Genomic DNA, 20274 nt, shown 5'->3' with positions numbered 1-20274 from the left:
GTATTAAGTTCATAACAAACAGAGTAATGCTTGGAGCATGATCAAATAATGTAGACAAAGTAAGATCAATTAATATGATTGAAACCCATCGTTTTACCCTTAGTAGCAGTAATACAAATACGTGCTTTGCAAGTTCTCTTGTCACGGAGTAAGGACACCACAAGATTGAACCTACCACCAAGTACCTCTCCCACTGAAGACAAATCAATATAATTGGCCAAACAAGACGGATAGATCAGAGAGAAATACAAGGCTATAAAATCACACTTAATAGATTTCAGAAAAGACTCAATTACTTTCAATGAATAATCTGATCATTGATACGTCTCAAACGTATCTATAATTTTTTATTGTTCCATGCTATTCAACCTTGGATGTTTTATATAAACTTACAAGCAATTATATATCATTTTTGGGGACTAACCTATTAACTTAGTGCCCAATGTCAGTTGTTTTCTGCTTGTGTTTGGTTTCGTAGAATATCAGTACCAAACGAAGTCCAAATGCCATGAAACTTTTTGGAGATTTTTTTCTGGACAAAAGAGACATTAGAAGCTTCGGGAGAAGACCAGACGTGGGAGCATGGGCCCATCACCCACCAGGGCGTGCCCTGATGGGTGGTGGGGCCCACGAGGCTCCATTTGACCTAGCTCCACCTCTATAAATTCTCTAAAATCATGGAACCAACAGGGAAGTCCACGAAATACTTTTTCTGCCATCGCAAGTTCTGGAGATCCCATCTAGAGGCCTTTTCCGGCACTCTGCCGGAGGGCGATTCGATCACGGAGGGGGCTCTTCATCATCCTTGCTGCCCTCCAATGACGTGTGAGTAGTTTACCACAAACCTGTGGATCCATAGTTAGTAGCTAGATGGCTTATTCTCTCTTTTTGATCTTCAATACAATGTTCTCCTCGGTGTTCTTGGAGATCTATTTGATGTAATGGCTTTTTGCGGTGTGTTTGTTGGGATCCGATGAATTGTGAGTTTATGATCAGATCTATCCATGAATATTATTTGAGTTTTCTCTGAACTCTTGTATGCATGATTGTTATAGCCTCATATTTCTTCTCTAGTTTATTGGTTTGGTTTGGCCAACTAAATTGATTTATCTTGCCATGGGAAGAGGTGCTTTGTGATGGGTTCGATCTTGCGGTGCTCAATCCCAGTGACAGAAAGGGACATGACACACATGTATCATTGCTATTAAGGGTAACAAGATGGGATTTATTTCATACGTGAGTTTATCTTGTCTACATCATGTCATCTTGCTTAAGGTGTTACTCCGTTCTTCCATGAACTTCATACACTAGATGCATGCTGGATAGCGGTCAATGCGTGGAGTACTAGTAGTAGATGCAGAATCATTTCGGTCTACTTGTCTCGGATAGGATGCCTATATACATGATCATTGCCTTGGATATCATCATAATTATTTGCTTTTCTGTCAATTGCCGAACAGTAATTTGTCCCCACCGTATGCTAATTTTATGAGAGAAGTCTCTAGTGAAAACTATGGCCCCAGGGTCTATTTTCTATCACATATTAAAACCAAAAATATCTCACTGCAATTTACTTCTATTTTGTTTGATCTACCTATCAAAAACTATATCATTTAATCTTGCTCGTAACCATTGAGGAATTGACGACCCCTCTACGCGTTGGGTTGCAAGTATTTGTTCTTTGTGTGCAGGTGCTATTTACATAGTGTTGCTTGGTTCTCCTACTAGATTGATAACCTTGGTTTCATAACAGAGGGAAATACTTATCACTACTGTACCACATCATCCTCTCCTCTTCGAGGAAATCCTAATGCGGCTCATAAGTAGCAATCATAAACCCGCAATTCATCGGATCCCAACAAACACACTGCAAAGATTACAACGAATAGATCTCCGAAGAGATCACTGCATTGAAGATCAGAGAGAGAGAGAGAGAGCCAAGTAGCTACTTCTATGGACCCGTAGGTCCTCTCGAAACTACTCACACATCATCATGGAGGCAGCACGGTTGATGAAGATGGCCTCCGTGATTGATTCTCCCTCCGGCAGAGTACCGATGGAGGCCACTAGATGAGATCACAGAAGAACAAAGGCTTGCGGTGGCGATAAAACTGTTTCGGGTCTCGCTCTGGGGGTTTCTAGGATTTAGGGAATTTATAGTGCTGGAATTAGGTCAGATGGACCTCCGTGGGGCCCACAAGATCAAGTGGCATTCCCCTCGGGGCGCAGAATGTGAGCTTATGGCCCACCTATAGATCTTCTGGCCCTCCCTCAAAGCTTCCAGGGTCTCTTCTGGTCCAAAAAAACAACGTAAAGTTTCATTGTGTTTGGACTTCGTTTGGTATGGTTTTTCTGCCAAACAAAGAAATAGGCAAAAAAACATGAGCTAGCACTAGGCACTGAGTTCATAGGTTAGTTCCCAAAAAATGATATAAAATGACATATAAAGCATACAGGATTGATAATATAATAGCACGAAACAATAAAAAATTATAGATACGTTGGAGACGTATCAGCGTGCACGGAGATCGAACGATTGCGAGTGTGCTAGGGAGCCAGCTGTGTGAGACTTAGGCACAATAGACACTGCAGAGGGCACTCTCACATGACAAGGTCATGAAAAGGCGAGTACTCCTGCATCCTTTATAAGCATATTTACCAAAAGACTTTAACTTCATTTCATCACAAGTGAAAGCATTTAATATAAATGTGCCATATACCTCATCAAATAGTTGCACATGTTGGTATGGATCCTCCATATTGTCACTTGTAAATGGCTTACTTTTCACCAGTCCGCATAGACTCGGATTAACTTTGTAGGTTTCACCATTACGTATCGGGCCTAAACATGTGAAGATTTGTTAAATAGGTGATCCCGAGAGCTTTATTGAAACGAGTTGATACAGATGCTCATACACGGCCATAGTTTCTTAGAACCTGCAAAACAATTAGTACACAATAGTAAACCAAAACTCAAAACGAAAACCAAAGGTGCTTATCTTCCCGGCAGCGGCGTCAGGAAAAGCTTGACGTCCTACAAGTGCACATGGTTGACTTGTAGCCTTTTCGAAGAAAGAGTATCAGTCTCACATGGAGCTAGCATATGGTATTTTGCCTCTTGTAGAGGTTTATCAAAAATGTGCCTGCAAGTTAGTTGCGAACCCAAACAAAAGAAACACAGAATTGGAAAAATACTGCGAGAGTTATTGTGATGAGAATTAAAGTGCACAATAACGAAAGTAAAGAACAAGAGAGTAATTAGAGCGATGAAATATGCAGTAGGACTAAGAAGTTCTCAGGGACTCTAGATATCACTAGTATGTATGTTACTTAATTGTCGTGATGCACAATTCTAGGTTTAGATAATCGACCCACTTTATGTGTTTTTATGTGTGAACGGAGCCAAGTACACATACGTGCATACAACCGCAACTTTGTATCACACATGCCACCACTGTCCCTCCCCTACCGGGGTAGATGCAACAATGATTAAGGATCTTCGTCACTCCCCTATCCAAGTTCCACGAAGAGAGGGTCGAATATTTTGTAACCGCTATACCTCCACATCTTCGTTACCCTTGGATAGTAAAATCCTTCAAGTCCATATATTATAGGAAAATGTTGTGAGGTCGACATCAGACATCATCACGAATAATAATTGACATAACATGTAAAGAGAATCATGCACCTTATCAGCATTAAGCTTATAAACATGCTAGGTTTTCTTGATATCGCCGAGGACTAGGGGGATTACTCAAACATAGAGACAACAAACATCATAAAGATGTTTAGGGCAATAACAGATGAATGATTAATGCAACACACATATGAATCCAAACTAGGGTCTGGTATTATAACGAGATGAATAAAGGGATTGATATTGAGGATGTGGATGACAATGATGATGAAGATTGATGTTGTAGTCTCCCTGGTCGGGATGATGGTGTAGCAGTGCCCTTCCGTAGATTCCTCTCCAGATCCCTTTTTGGAGGTGATGTTTGCTAGTTCTGGTTTGTGGTTCTAGACTCTTTGTTTTTCATCTGAGAAATCCGATCACATGGGGTTGAATTACTCGACCAGGGGGTGGCGGTGTCGAATGATACGAATGCCTATGCTTGTACCATGTGCCGTTTTCACCTCTTGAAAGCCCTCCATGTTTGGGTTTCCTCCCGTGTGACATTTTCTTCATATGGAAGGTTATTATGAGGTCAATTGACATGATTTTCACCCAAAATTAGGTCTTTTCCAATCAATGCTCAAAATATCCTTCTCCTTTTAGAACGTCATGAAATCAGGCAAAAAGGGCACATGAGTGTGGTACAATTCTGAAAATCCTACAACTAATATGCAAAAGCGAGGGATAAACAGTGATGCGGAGATGGAATCATCAAGGCCCCTTTGTCACATAAATACATCTCGTGGGAAATCACAAAACATATGACCTGAAGACAAAGATAGGAAGACACAATCCAATGAGGATAAAAGGAAAGGCATCTAGACTTTGAAGGAGATTGATGATCTGATTTGCCCAAATCATAATAATAATACTAAACAAAGGGAGATTAGGACCGGTACTGGCATGAGCCTCACAAATGCCCCAATTGTTGTTAGTCCGGCACACAAAGTATATCGCCACAACACGTGGACGGAACAAGAAATCCCAACTGGTGAAGGAATGCAAAGATTCAATGACACAATCACAACAAATAGCAACTTCGCACCCACGACAAAACAAGAAGCATCATCTAAGAGACAAGAAGCAACATCTTACAAATAAGAAGAAATATTCAACAAAGCAAGGTCAACTACTATTGACCAACTATCATCGTCCAATGATCCATCATCTACGTTTCAGCGACACACATCAATCAGGACACCTGCACCTATCAAGGACAAGATGAAGACGACTATGAGTATATATGTTAACCTTACTCACGGACCAAGCTCCATTACAAATATTGATTGGGGGGGTTGATGATAAGTGGAATTACTTATGGCCACGCCCCTCAACGTCGAATCGACGACCCCACTAAGCCCATGGACAAGCCATTACATTAGGGAAATGCAGCCCCGACCACATGGGAACCTTTCTATTTGTATACACCACATCCGGGGCAAATCTCTGCGACGCGTAGGAGAGGCTAAAGTACTGTAAAGCAATACCTCTTTGACTTCAACCCCTATACGCCCTAATGCATCAACATGGAGTCTTCGATACCGGAACTATATAAGGGGCAATAGGGGCATGTAGAACGGGATCCACTCCTTTCCGCCTAGTTATAGACTACAGACGACGTAAAAATTTTCTACGCATCCCATCAAAATCACAACCATAACTCACCAAGTTTCCCTAACTCACCCAGTATATTACCCCCTGACATTGTAATCCTCGATATTCTATATATATATGTATGTGTATATATATATATATATAAGAAAAAGAGCAATGCATGAAGTAGCGCTTTTACCCACCCTAGGTTGAACCTGGGGAAATCACCCTTTATTTGTGTTATAGACTTGATGATATCCTGACATGATGGTCCCTCCACTGCAAATCCACGTAATAACTCTAGGACTGCTGCTAAGACCCGACGAAAATCCCTTGACAAATATCACAAGTTGAAGGGTAGCAGTGGTAAAGGTCGTCGTTGCCTCCACTCTAGTTTATCAACCTTTTTGTGGTGATGACTGTGGGATGATCCTGCTTATCCATGGATCATGAGAGGCATTATCAAGGGGCATGTAGTTAGTACTGATGACAAAAGAGAGTTATAGCCATTCTAAAAAAGCAAGTTATAACGAACGCTGTATCACGATTGGATGTTCGTCACGCTTCTAACCGGACAACGATAACATGTTTTGATAGGAATCTAGGGACCAGATCTAAGTTGTAGCCAAAACACAACTTGTGTGGTAATGAGTTCGGTGGTCACTACTCGAACCGTTACCTATAAGTCATCATTTTGCATATCGATACCGTCTCTCAGCAAATAAAATTGGCAACTAAACTTTGTTTAAATGTATATATGGGATCCATCACCATTTATTGTTGAAGTACGTTTTTATACATATTTGCGAATATTTTTTTAATAAAATATGTAAAAATTTCTATCAAATTCATGGTCAATTTTCAAAAACTAGATTCATATCTACAAAGCAACAACTTCACAAAGTCGAAGACTGCATGCACGCTTGGTCTATTGGTAACAAAAGTTCGATAAGGGCTTCTTCAACGCGGTCCATCAAAACACCCCTAAATGTTCGGACTACGTGGTCCGGTCACTTTTTGCCCTCCAACATCGTGTATCAAACCTCCGTGGACCAGTTCACATGTCCGACTTCTCACAAATCCGGACCAAATCTAGGGAGCTTCGGGGGAGTTCGGATAGTCCACTGGGCCCACTGTGGGACTTTTTCAAGTCTGTCTGACCCATCGTGTTCTTTTTCCAGGGTTAATATTTAGCTAACATAGCTAGGAATATCATCCGAAATTACATTTAGGACACAGTCGGGGGGGGGGACCAAACATGACAAAGTTGTTCACGTACATCAACTTCTAACTTATATGCGACAATATTAGCAGAACGACGAATCCAAACAACTCTGAAATTCATAAAAGTTTTAAGCAACTCCTTGATCTCTTGTATTGTTTAGCATATGCACTACCGCCTTGTTATCCAGCTTCAAATGGACCCTCTCAACACCACACTCGACAGCAACTTGTAGAGCAAGCCTGCATGCTAGGATCTCCACCGCTTCAGGATCAACATGATTCTGAAATAAATGGCAAACACTGGCCAGAAAAGCCCTATTGTGATCACACATCACCGCACCACCACCACTCTTCTCTCCGAACTTGGACACCACCCCATCCGAGTTGATTTTGACCCTGTTTCTGGAATTTAATGTTTCTGGATGACCGACTTCCTTACTCTTCTTCATGTACACGGAGGCATCTTCGTTGGAGATGCTCTAAAATGCTAGAAGACCTGACAAATTGAAAATTTAGGGGACACAGAGAAAAAGGAAACAGTAAAAGAAGAGAAGAAAAGGAAACATGAAAGACAACCATATTGGAAATTGGAAACCAGTAACAACCTCCAACTCAGACACAGTCACCACCCTGTCCCCTCCCCTCCTCTTCCTCGGCCCTCGCTTCGTTCTCCGCGGGAGCCGGCGAGCCGCCGCCCCACTCTCTCTCTCCCCCCGTCCACCGCACGCCTCCGCCACGCCATTCCCATATGCTCTTCTCCGGCGAGGTAAAGAAACCATCTTTCTCACATTTCCCACCCCTCTCCTTTCTTGCTGGTGCCACCGTCCTAGCGGTTACTCAGCTAGATCTGCACGCATTTGGCGTTTCTTGGCCGCAGATCTTGAGCGTGGATCCCCCTTTCCCCGGATCCAGAGTGGTCTGGATCCGGCTTTTCCGCGGTGCTGCTCGGATTTGGTGCGCTCCTCACTGTGGGAACGAAAGACCACATGTTTTGTTTGTAGGATCGTATAGCGTGTGCGTTTGATCGTTTCTTGGTGTTAGTTTCTTCACGCATGCGTTTGATCGTTTTTTGGTGATAGTTTCTTCACGCATGCGTGGATTCACAGTCAGCCGATGCACATTTGTTCCACCAAGTTCCGTCGATTTGTATCTTGCGAGGACCGTCAAGTTAAATATCTCTCAAGTAAGCACCATGATTAGCAATCTTACACTACATTGTGCATTCTCGTGAGGGGTGCAGGGCAACAGAGCATGATTCTGTGGCAAGGTTGAATGGCGGTGAGTTAGGAGACTGCGGAGCAGGGGTTATTAATAAATTGTGCAAGAGGCGAGCCTTGGCCGAGATGGATGCCGTTGTTGATGTTGCCGATGCTATGGGCGCTGTGACTATAGAGAACGGGGCGAAGCTGGAGTTGCCTGACGGTGTAGAGGAGCGCGGCGAAGAGCATGATGCGCAGGCCAACAGAGACCATTCAGGGGAGAGTGAGGTGATCAACCCGCACGAAGAGGCAGGTGGAGAAGCCAGCTCACACCCAGAAGGGAGGAAGATCGGCCGTTCCAAGGTGATCTTGTGACAGTGATGTTTTGTGCCTGTCTGGTGACAATACTGTTCTGATTAGTGTTTTCTACATGATGTGCTTATAGGGAACTGCAAGTCATGGTCCTAAGGTTGCAAAGACAAGGAGCCCAAAGAGTGGAGATGAAGGTCTAGCAAGGAGAGGCACCCCTAGTTCCTCTCTTCGTAAGGCACCCATTGTGCGAGTATCGCATGCAGACTCAGGCACTGGCTCTTGTACCAATGGTGATCCGAGTGTCGATAAGAAAGTGAGTTCTCCGTTCTGCTTGATTTTATTATTCCTATGTTACCCGGAATTGGTTCCATATCCAAGCCAGCTAGGTCTCAAATGCTTTGTTTGGTAATGGTAATCAGAAATCTGGAAAGATTGAGTCTCGTCCGTCTGCCAAGGAGACATCATTGCTCGAGGACGCAAAGTATGCATATTTCTTTCCTGTTTCTGTGTTATTTCTTGCGTACTGTGGTCTTACTTCCTGTTTTGAGACAGAGCGGATTTTGCCCTATATTTGTATGTATATCTAACTTTTAGTAATCAAGATAAGTTCCAACCAAAGTTATGGTGCCATTTAAAGATAAACCTTTGGTTGCTAGTTAGTGATTTGTTAAAAATAGGGAATTGTACCATGTTTCCATTTCTTGGATTACCTCAATGTGGTAAACACATGTATGCTCACCCTCAGACGGTCAGACATCAGTTCAATTGAAATAATACTTATTTGATCTATTTCTCTACTATGTCACTGAAACGACACCTTTTCATCTCGTCATTTATCGACCTGCCACAAACCTCAACAAGTGTGTCAGTATTGGAAGTTAACTTTAGTATTTCCAGCATTTGGATGTCATGTACTACCTCTGTTTTTAAATATAAGATGTTTTGGCAGTTTAAATTGAACTGCCAAAACGTCTTATATTTAGGAACAGAGGGTGTACTTCATAAAGCCCTGCTCAATATTGATCAGTTGAAGTATTGTGCTTCCTTTTCTCATTGTCAAGTTCAACTTAGGGCCGAGTCTGTGGACCATATTTGCATAATTGCATCTAAGGTCTTCGGGAATTTCTCTTACATTTCATGCTCCATTTTTCCTTTTCCCTGTTAATATTATCTAGTTTTGTTGGATACTCACAGAGTCACTTATGCTGTTATATTCACCCCCACAGATCCAGGGAGGGAAGTAAAGCTCAAAAGCAATCAGACCAGCATTCTTCCATCAGAAGAGATGAAGAAGATTTAAATAGTGAAAGTTCAAAAGCTCGAAGGTCTGGCAGCACTCCTGCCTATGGATTCAGTTTCAAGTGTGATGAGAGAGCTGAAAAAAGAAGAGAGGTAATTTCTGGTCTAATACCCTATTTCCCTGATTTTATTTGGAGGAAAAAAAAGCAGATTTGATTCAGCTATTTTGTTTACCCAATATATAGTTCTACTCAAAGCTTGAGGAGAAGATTCACGCAAGAGAGATGGAAATAAGCAATATGCAAGCGAAATCGAAGGTGACATTGTGTTATCTCTTGGAAATGTTAAATGTTATTCTTGCATCTCATATGTTACTTGCTGACATTTGTTGCCTTATTATTCACAGGAGACTGAAGAAGCTGAACTCAAAATGCTGAGAAAAAGCTTAAAGTTCAAGGCTACGCCGATGCCAAGCTTCTCCCCACCACCAAAGGTTGAACTGAAAAAGGTAATCCTGCTTTGCTCCTCATTCCTTCTGAATCCCTGGCTTTTCAACAAGTTAATTCATGACAGTGTCATGTGACTTATGTAAGAAGGAGCCGAGTGTGGGGTTATCCCTTACTGGGCAAATAACCATGAAACCCACCCCCCCCCCCCTCCCGCCCCCCGCCCAAAAAAGACATTTGCATTTAATTGTATACAGGAAATAAAACTTCATCACTTAAAAACAGGACTTCAGGAAAACATTAAAATGCTATGTTCAGAAGATATACTGAAAATGGAACTTTTCATGCGCTCAAACACCAAGATTTAAAAGTATATTAAAAATGTTAATCATCAGAAAATTGTCTATGCCATGTGCTGCATTTGGATGGGATGCTGTTGCAGGGCCTTTATACTCATAGAAAAATCTGTATTGGCAGTTAAGGTACATGCCTTGAGACAAGATCAATATTAGTACTCAGACCTGTCTGATCTAAAATTTAAAATTCACTGTACGACAGAAAATAATCTTTTACCTTGCAGCATTCTAGTCTATTCAATAGCAACCTACCAATTGTAGAGTTGGAGCATAAAGATGGGATAAAATCACGCTTCTCTATTTTGATAGTCATCATTTAAAGCAACTATGAACCAATTGTACGCTACCATGGTGCTGAATCATCTGAACCAGTCCAGAAACAAACAGCACATGCTCCTCTTAACATCCTGCACTGTGAACATTAGCTAAACACGTGTTGCCGCATTCTAAACATTGGACAATATCACAGTACTTATTACCTTGTTGTGTTATTTCTTATTTGTTGTAGATTCCTCCCACTAGAGCTAAATCACCAAAGCTTGGCCGTTCCAAGAACAAATCTGGGCTGGAGGCTGAAGAAAGTACCACCCCAAGCCATCCTATCCGTATGAGCCTTGATGAGAAGGCTACTCAAAATGGTGCGAAGAAAGTAACCCCATCAAACTCGGTGAAGAAGCCCCAGAGGAAGTCACTCCCGAAATTGCCATCAGAGGCAAGCGGCCCACTTGAGGCCAGACAGCCAAAAATGCCATCAGAGGCAAGCGGCCCACTTGAGGCCACACAGCCAAAAAGCACGGAGGACCTAAACACAGATAATCATCAGGAGTCAGGGTCGCCAGCAAAGCAGCTTCAGGAAACCGAGTCGATCGCCAGCAACGCCCAGGAGCCGATCCGAGCTAAAGTTACCCCCGACGACCAAGAACTCGACGAGCAGGCATCCGTGTAGCAACGACCATGGTGACCAAATCCTTCGATTTTGTGATGGCAGGTGTGCATGCCTCTGGCTTTGTCGCGTATTGTGCCATATTTCGATAGTGTATCTAGTGTCCTGTGTTCAGTAAACCAACGCTCGTCTCGTCTTTGTTGAGTCTAGCATCTGTGTTGCTTCTGTTCATAATCGTAAGCGAGGCTCCAGTGTCGTGTGCAACTGCAAATAGTTTTGTCCTATTTTCTACTGCTGCTGCTATTGGTCCAGATGAACTTTGTCTCCCTGCTTTGATTTATAATTTTGTGATGTCCGTGCTGCATTGCAATGGGAGCAGCAAAAGGGACGGTGTAAACACTGATGAAAGTGTTGTTTTATAATTTCGTGAATACGTGCTTGGGTCCTCTTCTCGTTTGAATGGACAAGAAAAAGGCGCTATCTTCATTCAGCTCAAAAAAAACTTCATTCAGCTCAAGTGCAAGTTACTGCGTGGTTTACAAAGCCCTGCTTGCAGGGAATGTTCATGTCTGCGAAGTTACTGAGTGGAGGAGCTATCGTCTCCCAAGGGATGCACTCAGCGTGGAGGTCCTGGAAGCCGCAGTGCCAGCGTGAGAAAGGTTGTCCTGTTGAAGCTGGAGCTTGGCTGAAAGATCTTCCTCCCTTACGGCCGGGCTCCTCGAACACTCCCTCTACGTCCAAGCTGACCAGCTCTCCTCATGTCCAGCCTAAATCTGAACGGACATGGGAGGCCCCGGCTCATCTGCCACATTAGATTCGGCCACCGCGACCTCACATATATTTGTTCTCATCCGCACTCCGGACCAAAACCTAGTCACATCATTCCACTATACTCCGCCCCCAAGCTTCGTTTCGGCGATCATCGGCCTTCTCCAACATGATTGGTATCGGATCCAACTTTGAGACCTTGTTTTCTGTGGACTGGGACCTCGTCCCATGCAGGCTTGAGGAGGAGATGACCATTCGCATGGCTCTTCGCGTTCTCGGGAGGAGTTCGCTCGATGGCGGTCAGACTCGATACGGTGGGAATCCACTGCGTCCGTGCAAATGGCGCTTGGATCCGGTGGGAGGCGCGTGACCGCTGCCTCGTTGGACGCGGTGCAGTCCGTCTGGCACCCCAACTCCGGGGCGGTGACGTAACCCCTCCGATGGCACCTCTTCTTGGCGGCGGGCTCCGGGTCAGAGGTAAACGGCGGCACGCATGGTCCCGGCCCATCTTGTGTTATGGTGCGGGGTGCTCGCTGTGCTAGGCAGAGGGTGTGGGAGGCAATTGTAGCCCTCGCGACCGAGGTCGCCGAGGTGGAGTCACCCGCCGCCATGGAGCTGCTACGGATGACGAGCACCCCCTGGCGCCGCAGTGAAGTCGGGGTGGTGTCGGGATCTGGTCATGGGTGGTCCATCATCGATCTCACCTCGACTGGTGACATCGAAGCCACAGGCTCCGACTTGGAAGAGTAGGGCATGCGAGACAGCAGGGCCTCATGTCTCATGTTGGCCAGTTCGTGTCCCATGTCCTAGTCTTTCTCGCCGGCGACCAGACCTTCACTTTGCGGGTCTCACAGCCGCCAGACATGGCCAGAGAAGGGAACAACAAGGACGGACACCGACATCAATTAGCAGGTTTTATGCTACATCTAACTATATGGATTTGAGGATTTGCTATGAAGTATCTGGTTGTGGAAGAGGACATTTGAGGGTTGACTAGTCGCTATTTGAGGACGTGTCCGGGCGCGTCCGTGAACGTTTAGGGAGCCTGATTTGCTAAGTCCGACTATAGATGTTCTTACTGGTCATATCAGATGTCCTTTTTTTCATACTTGGCCATACCAGATGTTAGTGGAGAGGATTTTTCTTTCTTTTTTGTAGAAATGGAGGGGTTTTTCTAATGAACACTTATATGCCATGCACGTATCCACCGTCGCATGCTTACAACGCGCATGAAACCATTTCGGGCTAGCTTCGCCTACCAGCCGCCAAATGTCACCTGATCTCTCTGTCCAGGATGACGTTCTCTACGAACATGTCTAATAAAGCGTAATCATAGACTTGCCATGTCATTAAAATCCTACTTTGAGGAGTGAGAAGAGAGGAGAGGGAGTGAAGCGGGCTCTTATTCTACAGCCTAGCTATAACACATGGATCGAGAAAAACTAGTATGCATCTAGCTTTTTTTCAATCGTATACATTGCTCCTACAAATACTAAATGCTTATATACCAATGAGGGCAACTCCTTGATCTGGCAATATGAGGCCAAGGGGGGTCCCTTCTATCTGGTCTATTATTACTCCAGGGTTCATTTCTGTTGGGAAGCGTAGTAGAAAACAAAAGTTTCGCCCTACGATCACCCAGGAACAATATGAAGATGCATAACAGGTTGTGATCAACGATCATTACCGACGCCGGGAGTGCAGCGAAAGTAGACGAGTCGGTGTAGATCGTACTTGGAGTCCCTCGAACGTCGATGAAGATCCCGCGAACCACCCTTGAACGATCCCTCGAACGGAAGACCGAAAGCACGGCCTCTCTACTTGGTTGCAAGCGTACGGTCTTCACGATCTGGCACCGCTTCGCCGAATCCAAACACATTTTATAGGAGAATGCGAGCACACTTAAAAAAAATGTTATGATAAGTAATTAGTTGAACAATATTATATGTTAATGTTATTTCCATATGAAGATTTGAGAACAAAAATACAAACCATTTTGTAAAAAAACTAAGATTTTTATACATCAAAGACAAGAGACCCACCTGTGCAAATCTTTACCCTAAGATGACATTCGAGAAGCTCGGTAAAAAATTAGAGCTCAAATTAGCATCATCTTTTCCCTTTTCCTTATTTTTTTCTTCCCTCGGTGCTTTACGTTAGAACGCACGTGTTTATTCAGGCGGCCACCTCTTTGAATAAGTTTCACTAAATCTTCTCTTTCCTGCACCCAGTTTCTCCCTTTTTGATTTTTTTAGCCTCCGAAAATTGGAAGTGGACAATAACCAATAATATTATTTCTTTTTTGCCTTCTCATAAATCTACATAATGAGGAGAAAGCACAAATAAACTGCATGCATTTGCAATACTTACTCCATATATATTTTCAAATAGCACCATGTGATGGAAATATGCCCTAGAGGCAATAATAAAATGGTTATTATTATATTTCCTAAATCATGATGAAGGTTTATTATTCATGCTAGAATTGTATTGATCGGAAACTTAAATACATGTGTTAATACATAAGCAAACAACGTGTCCCTAGTGAGCCTCTACTAGACTAGCTCGTTGATCAAAGATGGTTAAGGTTTCCTAACCATGGACATGAGTTTTCATTTGATAATGGGATCACATCATTAAGAGAATGATGTGATGGACAAGACCCATCCGTTAGCTTAGCATAATGATCGTTCAGTTCGTTGCTATTGCTTTCTTCATGTCAAATACATATTCCTTCGACTATGAGATTATGCAACTCCCGGATACTGGAGGAATACCTTGTGTGCTATCAAATGTCACAACATAACTGGGTGATCATAAAGATGCTCTACAGGTATCTCCGAAGGTGTTTGTTGAGTTGGCATAGATCGAGATTACGATTTGTCTCTCTGAGTATCGGAGAGGTATCTCTGGGCCCTCTCGGTAATACACATCATAAGCTTGCAAGCAAATGACTAAGGAGTTAATCGCGAGGTGATGTATTACGGAACGAGTAAAGAGACTTGCCGGTAACGAGATTGAACTAGGTATAAAGATACCGACGATCGAATCTCGGGCAAGTAACATACCGATAGACAAAGGGAATTACGTGTGTTGTCATAACGGTTCGACCGATAAAGATGTTCGTAGAATATGTAGGAGCCAATATGGGCATCCAGGTTCCGCTATTGTTTATTGACCGGAGAGGTGTCTTGGTCATGTCTACATAGTTCTCGAACCCGTAGGGTCGGCATGCTTAACGTTCATTGACGATATAGTGTTATATGAGTTATATGATTTGGTGACCGAATGTTGTTCGGAGTCCCGGATGAGATCATGGACATGACGAGGAGTCTCGAAATGGTTGAGAGGTAAAGATCGATATATACGACGATGGTATTTGGACACGGGAAGTGTTTCGGGGCGTACCGGGAAGGAATCGGGTCATCGGAAGGGGTTCCGAGCACCCCCCGGCAAGTTATGGGCTTAATGGGCCAAAGGGAGGGACAGACCAGCCCACTAGGGGGCTGGTGTGCCCCTCCACTTGTTTGAACAACCCTAGGGAAGGAAAAGGGGGAGGGCTAGCCCCTCCTGCCTTTCCCTCTCATGGGAGAAAGGAAATGGAGGGGCGCCACCCTCCCCTGCCTTTCCCCGCACTCCAAATAAGGAAAGAAGGGGGCGCGGCTTGGGAGGGACCCCAAGTAGGATTCCTCCTACTTGGGCGCCTCCTTTGGCTACTTCTCCCTCCCTCCCACCTATATATATGTGGGAGGGGCGCCTAGCACACACCAGAGAATTGCCTAGCCGTGTGCGGCGCCCCCCTCCACCATTTACACCCCGGTCATATTTTCGTAGTGCTTAGGCGAAGCCCTGTGGAGATCACTTCACCATCACCGTCATGACGCCATCGTGCTGATGAAACTCATCTACTACCTCCACATCTTGCTGGATCAAGAAGGCGAGTGACGTCACCGAGTTGAACGTGTGCAGAACGCGGAGGTGCTGTGCGTTTGGTACTTGATCGGTTGAAGCACGAAGAAGTTCGACTACATCAAACACGTTGTGAAACGCTTGCGCTTACGGTCTACGAGGGTACATAGACACACTCTCACCCTCATTGCTATGCATCTCCATGGATAGATCATTGTGTGTGCGTAGAATTTTTTTTGTTTTCCATGCAACGATTCCCAACAGTGGCATCATGAGCCAGGTCTATGCGTAGATGATATGCACGAGTAGAACACAAAGATTTGTGGGCGGTGATAGTCATACTGCTTACCACCAATGTCTTATTTTGATTCGGCGGTATTGTGGGATGAAGCGGCCCGGACCAACCTTACATGTCCATGCACATGAGACCGGTTCCACTGACTGACATGCAACTAGTTTTGCATAAAGGTGGCTGGCGGGTGTCTGTTTCTCCTACTTTAGTTGAATCGAATTTGACTGCGGTCGGTCCTTGAAGAAGGTTAAAGCAACAAACTTGACGAAATACCGTTGTGGTTTTTGCCGTAGTTAAGAACGGTTCTTGCTAGAAACCCATAGCAACCACGTAAAACTTGCAACAACAAAGTAGAGGACGTCTAACTTTTTTTGCAGGATATGTTGTGATGTGATATGGGCAAGACATGATGTGATATATGTTATTGTATGAGATGATCATGTTTTGTAAGATATCTGGCAACCGGCAGGAGCCTTATGGTTGTCTCTTTATTGTATAAGATGCATACGCCATGTAATTGCTTTACTTTATCACTATGCGTTAGCGATAGTTGTAGAAGCAATAGTTGGCGAGACGACCACGACGCAATGATGGAGATCAAAGTGTCAAGCCGGTGACGATGGAGATCATGACGATGCTTTGGAGATGGAGATCAAAACCATGAGATGATGATGGCCATATCACGTCACATATTTTGATTGCATGTGATATTTATCTTTTATGCATCTTATTTTGCTTAGTACGGCGGTAGCATTATAAGATGACCCCTTCACTAAATTTCAAGGTAAAAGTGTTCTCCCTGAGTATGCACCGTTGCTACAGTTCATCGTGTTGAGACACCACATGATGATCGGGTGTGATAGACTCTACGTTCACATACAACGGGTGCAAGACAGTTTTGCACATGCGGAATACTTGGGTTAAACTTGACGAGCCTAGCATGTATAGACATGGCCTCGGAACACTGGAGACCGAAAGGTCGAATGTGAATCATATAGTAGATCTGATCAACATAGAGATGTTCACCATTGATGACTACCCCATCTCACGTGATGATCGGACATGGGTTAGTTGATTTGGATCACGTATCACTTAGATGACTTGAGGGATGTCTATTTAAGTGGGAGTTCTTTAGTAATTTGATTAATTGAACTTAATTTATCATGAACTTAGTCTTAGTAGTTTTTGCATATCTATGTTGTAGATCAATAGCTCGCGATATAGCTCCCCTATATTTTTGATATGTTCCTAGAGAAAACTAAGTTGAAAGATGATAGTAGCAATAATGCGGACTGGGTCTGTGATCTGAGGATTATCCTCATTGCTGCACAGAAGAATTATGTTCTTGATGCACCGCTAGGTGACAGACCTATTGCAGGAGCAGATGCAGACGTTATGAACGTTTGGCAAGCCCGATTTGATGACTACTTAATAGTTTAGTGCGCCATGCTTTATGGCTTAAAACCAGGACTTCAAAACCTTTTGAACGCCACAGAGCATATGAGATGTTCCAAGAGCTGAAATTAGTATTTCAGACTCATGCCCGTGTCAGGAGGTATGAGACCTATGACAAGTACTTTGCCTACAAGATGGAGGAGAATAGCTCAACCAGTGAGCATGTGCTCAGAATGTCTGGGTACTACAATCACTTGAATCAAGTGGGAGTTAATCTTCTAGATAAGATAGTGATTGACAAAATTCTCTAGTCACTATCACCAAGCTAATAGAACTTTGTGATGAACTATAATATGCAAGGGATGACCAAAATGATTCCCGAGCTCTTCGCGATGCTGAAATCAGCGAAGGTAGAAATCAAGAAAGAGCATCAAGTGTTGATGATTAACAAGACCACTAGTTTCAAGAAAAAGGGCAAGGGAAAGAAAGGGAACTTCAAGAAGAATGTCAAGCAAGCTACCGCTCCCATGAAGAAGCCCAAAGCTGGACCCAACCCTGAAACTGAGTGCCTCTGCTGCAAAGGAAATGGTCACTGGAAGCGGAACTGCCACAAATACTTGGCGGATAAGGATGGCAAAGTGAACAAAGGTATATTTGATATACATGTTATTGATGTGTACTTTACTAGTGTTCATAGAAACCCCTGGGTATTTGATACCGGTTCAGTTGCTAAGATTAGTAACTCAAAAACAGGAGTTGCAAAATAAACAGAGACTAGTTAAGGGCGAGGTGACGATGTGTGTTGGAAGTGATTCCAAGGTTGATACAATCACCATCGCACACTCCCTCTATCTTCGGGATTAGTGTTGAACCTAAATAAATGTTATTTGGTGTTTGCGTTGACCATGAATATGATTTGATCATGTTTACTGCAATACAGTTATTCATTTAAGTCAGAGAATCATTGTTGTTCTGTTTACATGAATAAAACCTTCTATGGTCATACACCCAATGTAAATGGTTTATTGAATCTCAATCGTAGTGATACACATATTCATAATATTGATGCCAAAAGATGCAAAGTTGATAATGATAGTGCAACATACTTGTGGCACTGTCGTTTAGGTCATATTAGTGTAAAACCCATGAAGAAACTCCATACAGATGGACTTTTGGAATCACTTGATTATGAATCATTTGATACTTGCGAACCATGCCTCATGGGAAAGATGACTAAAACTCTGTTCTCCGGAACAATGGAGCGAACTAATGACTTATTGAAAATAATACATACTGATACGTCTCCAACGTATCTATAATTTTTGATTGTTCCATGCTATTATATTATATGTTTCGGATGTTTTATATGAACTAATATGCTATTTTATATTATTTTTGGGACTAACCTATTAACCTAGAGCTCAGTGCCAGTTTCTATTTTTTCCTTGTTTTAGAGTTTCGCAGAGAAGGAATACCAGACGGAGTCCAAACGGAATGAAACCTTCGCGATGATTTTTCTTGGACCAGAAGACATCCAGAGGACTTGGAGTGCACGTCAGGGAAGCCACGAGGCATCCACAAGGACGGAGGGCGCGCCCAGGGGGTAGGGCGCGCCCCCACCCTTGTGGGACCCTCGTGACTCCACCGACCTATTTCTTTCGCCTATATATTCTCAAATATTCCAAAACAAATCAGGAGAGCCACGAAAACACTTTTCCACCGCCGCAACCTTTTGTACGCGTGAGATCCTAATACGTCTCCAACGTATCTACTTTTCCTAACGCTTTTCCTCACTCTAATTTTCATGATTTGAATGAAACTAACCCCGGACGGACGTTGTTTTCAGGCCAACCTCCCGTCTCCTTCTCCTTCCGTTCCCTCCTTCCCTCGTCTCTCCTGTAACCCTCTTTCTCTCCCCTCGTTTCTCTCTCAGGGAGCACAGGACGCGCCAGCCACCATGGATTTTGCACCGGAGCTCCGTGCCCCTTGCTCGTGAGCGCCCCGCTTCTAGCCTCCTCTGCTTCGCGCCTCCCCGAGCGGCAGGGGCTCGTCCCCGAGCTCAACCTCGCCCTCCGCCTGGCCAAGTTCCGCGCCGTTGACTGCATCGCCCAGATCCGCCGCCGCGCCGTCCCGGAGTCCCGGAGCCGGCCGCCAGCGCCTTCTTCCTCTACTTCTGCATCGAGCAGGAGGAGGACGACCCTGCCTCGAGCGCACGCCTGTGCCCGAGCGAGGACCGCATCACCGTTGACCGCGTCCCTGTTCGTCTGGAGCGCCAGCGACCGGGCGGCCTAGCGCGAGATCGCACCAAGCCCAGCTGCGCCCCCTTGTCGGGCCTCCTTCATCAACCGGCCCATGAGGCCTGGTGAGCCGCCCAGTTCCTGTAGCTCCAGTTTCAGCCCGATAGCATTTTTTTCCCTGACCTGCGAATTTGCTAATTTTTCAGAGACTGCAGTTTTTCAGAAAACCCCTTAATGTTCATGCATTTAATAACTCCACAACCGTGCATCGGATTAAAATGAATTATATATGTAAAATGCTTAGAATTTCATCTAGTTTCATAATACGCTGCTTGCATCCTTGTTTAAAATGTTTAAAATGCCGCTTGCATTTAATTTGCTAAATGCCATGTTAAAATGATTTATTTCATAACTAAATAATCGTAGCTCTAAATTAAATAAACTTTATATGTAAATGGGGTAGAAAAATGCCTAGTTTAACATGGTGCACTTTGTTTTGCATGTTAACAATTCTAAAGTATGCTTTAGGACAGAACAGTACCAATTCCAAAATATGCATATGAGGATTTTCCGGAATTGTTATTTGTTGTTCCGGCCTCATTTAAACTTGCCTAAATAGTTAGTTTACTTATGCTTCACCTCTTGCCATGTTAATCAATATTTAACATTGTTGGGTACATAAATGAGAGCAAACTAAATAACTTCAATGTGGTGTTTCGTCAATATGCAACTTGTTACATATTGA

The 20274-nt window shown here is 43.8% G+C and overlaps 1 protein-coding gene across 1 annotated transcript; it reads left to right on the top strand.

Moving 5' to 3' along the window:
* The first annotated feature begins 7076 nt into the window (after positions 1-7076).
* LOC109783952 (uncharacterized) lies at positions 7077-11239 on the top strand. The gene is made up of 8 exons (XM_020342526.4): positions 7077-7259; positions 7734-8055; positions 8138-8317; positions 8424-8485; positions 9231-9396; positions 9489-9560; positions 9650-9751; positions 10554-11239. The coding sequence occupies exons 2-8, from the start codon at positions 7837-7839 to the stop codon at positions 10989-10991; spliced, it is 1239 nt and encodes a 412-aa protein (XP_020198115.1). The 5' UTR covers positions 7077-7259; positions 7734-7836; the 3' UTR covers positions 10992-11239.
* Positions 11240-20274: the final 9035 nt, after the last annotated feature.

The sequence above is a fragment of the Aegilops tauschii genome, chromosome 6 (genome assembly GCF_002575655.3).
Source record: "Aegilops tauschii subsp. strangulata cultivar AL8/78 chromosome 6, Aet v6.0, whole genome shotgun sequence".
Lineage (NCBI taxonomy): Eukaryota > Viridiplantae > Streptophyta > Magnoliopsida > Poales > Poaceae > Aegilops > Aegilops tauschii.
This window is presented reverse-complemented; position numbering and strand designations above follow the sequence as displayed.

Coding starts and splice junctions, on each gene's coding strand:
- LOC109783952 (XM_020342526.4), top strand. CDS start 7,837: ATGGATGCCGTTGTTGATGTTGCCGATGCTATGGGCGCTGTGACTATA. Junction 8,056..8,137: donor GGAAGATCGGCCGTTCCAAG/GTGATCTTGTGA, acceptor ATGTGCTTATAG/GGAACTGCAAGTCATGGTCC. Junction 8,318..8,423: donor ATCCGAGTGTCGATAAGAAA/GTGAGTTCTCCG, acceptor AATGGTAATCAG/AAATCTGGAAAGATTGAGTC.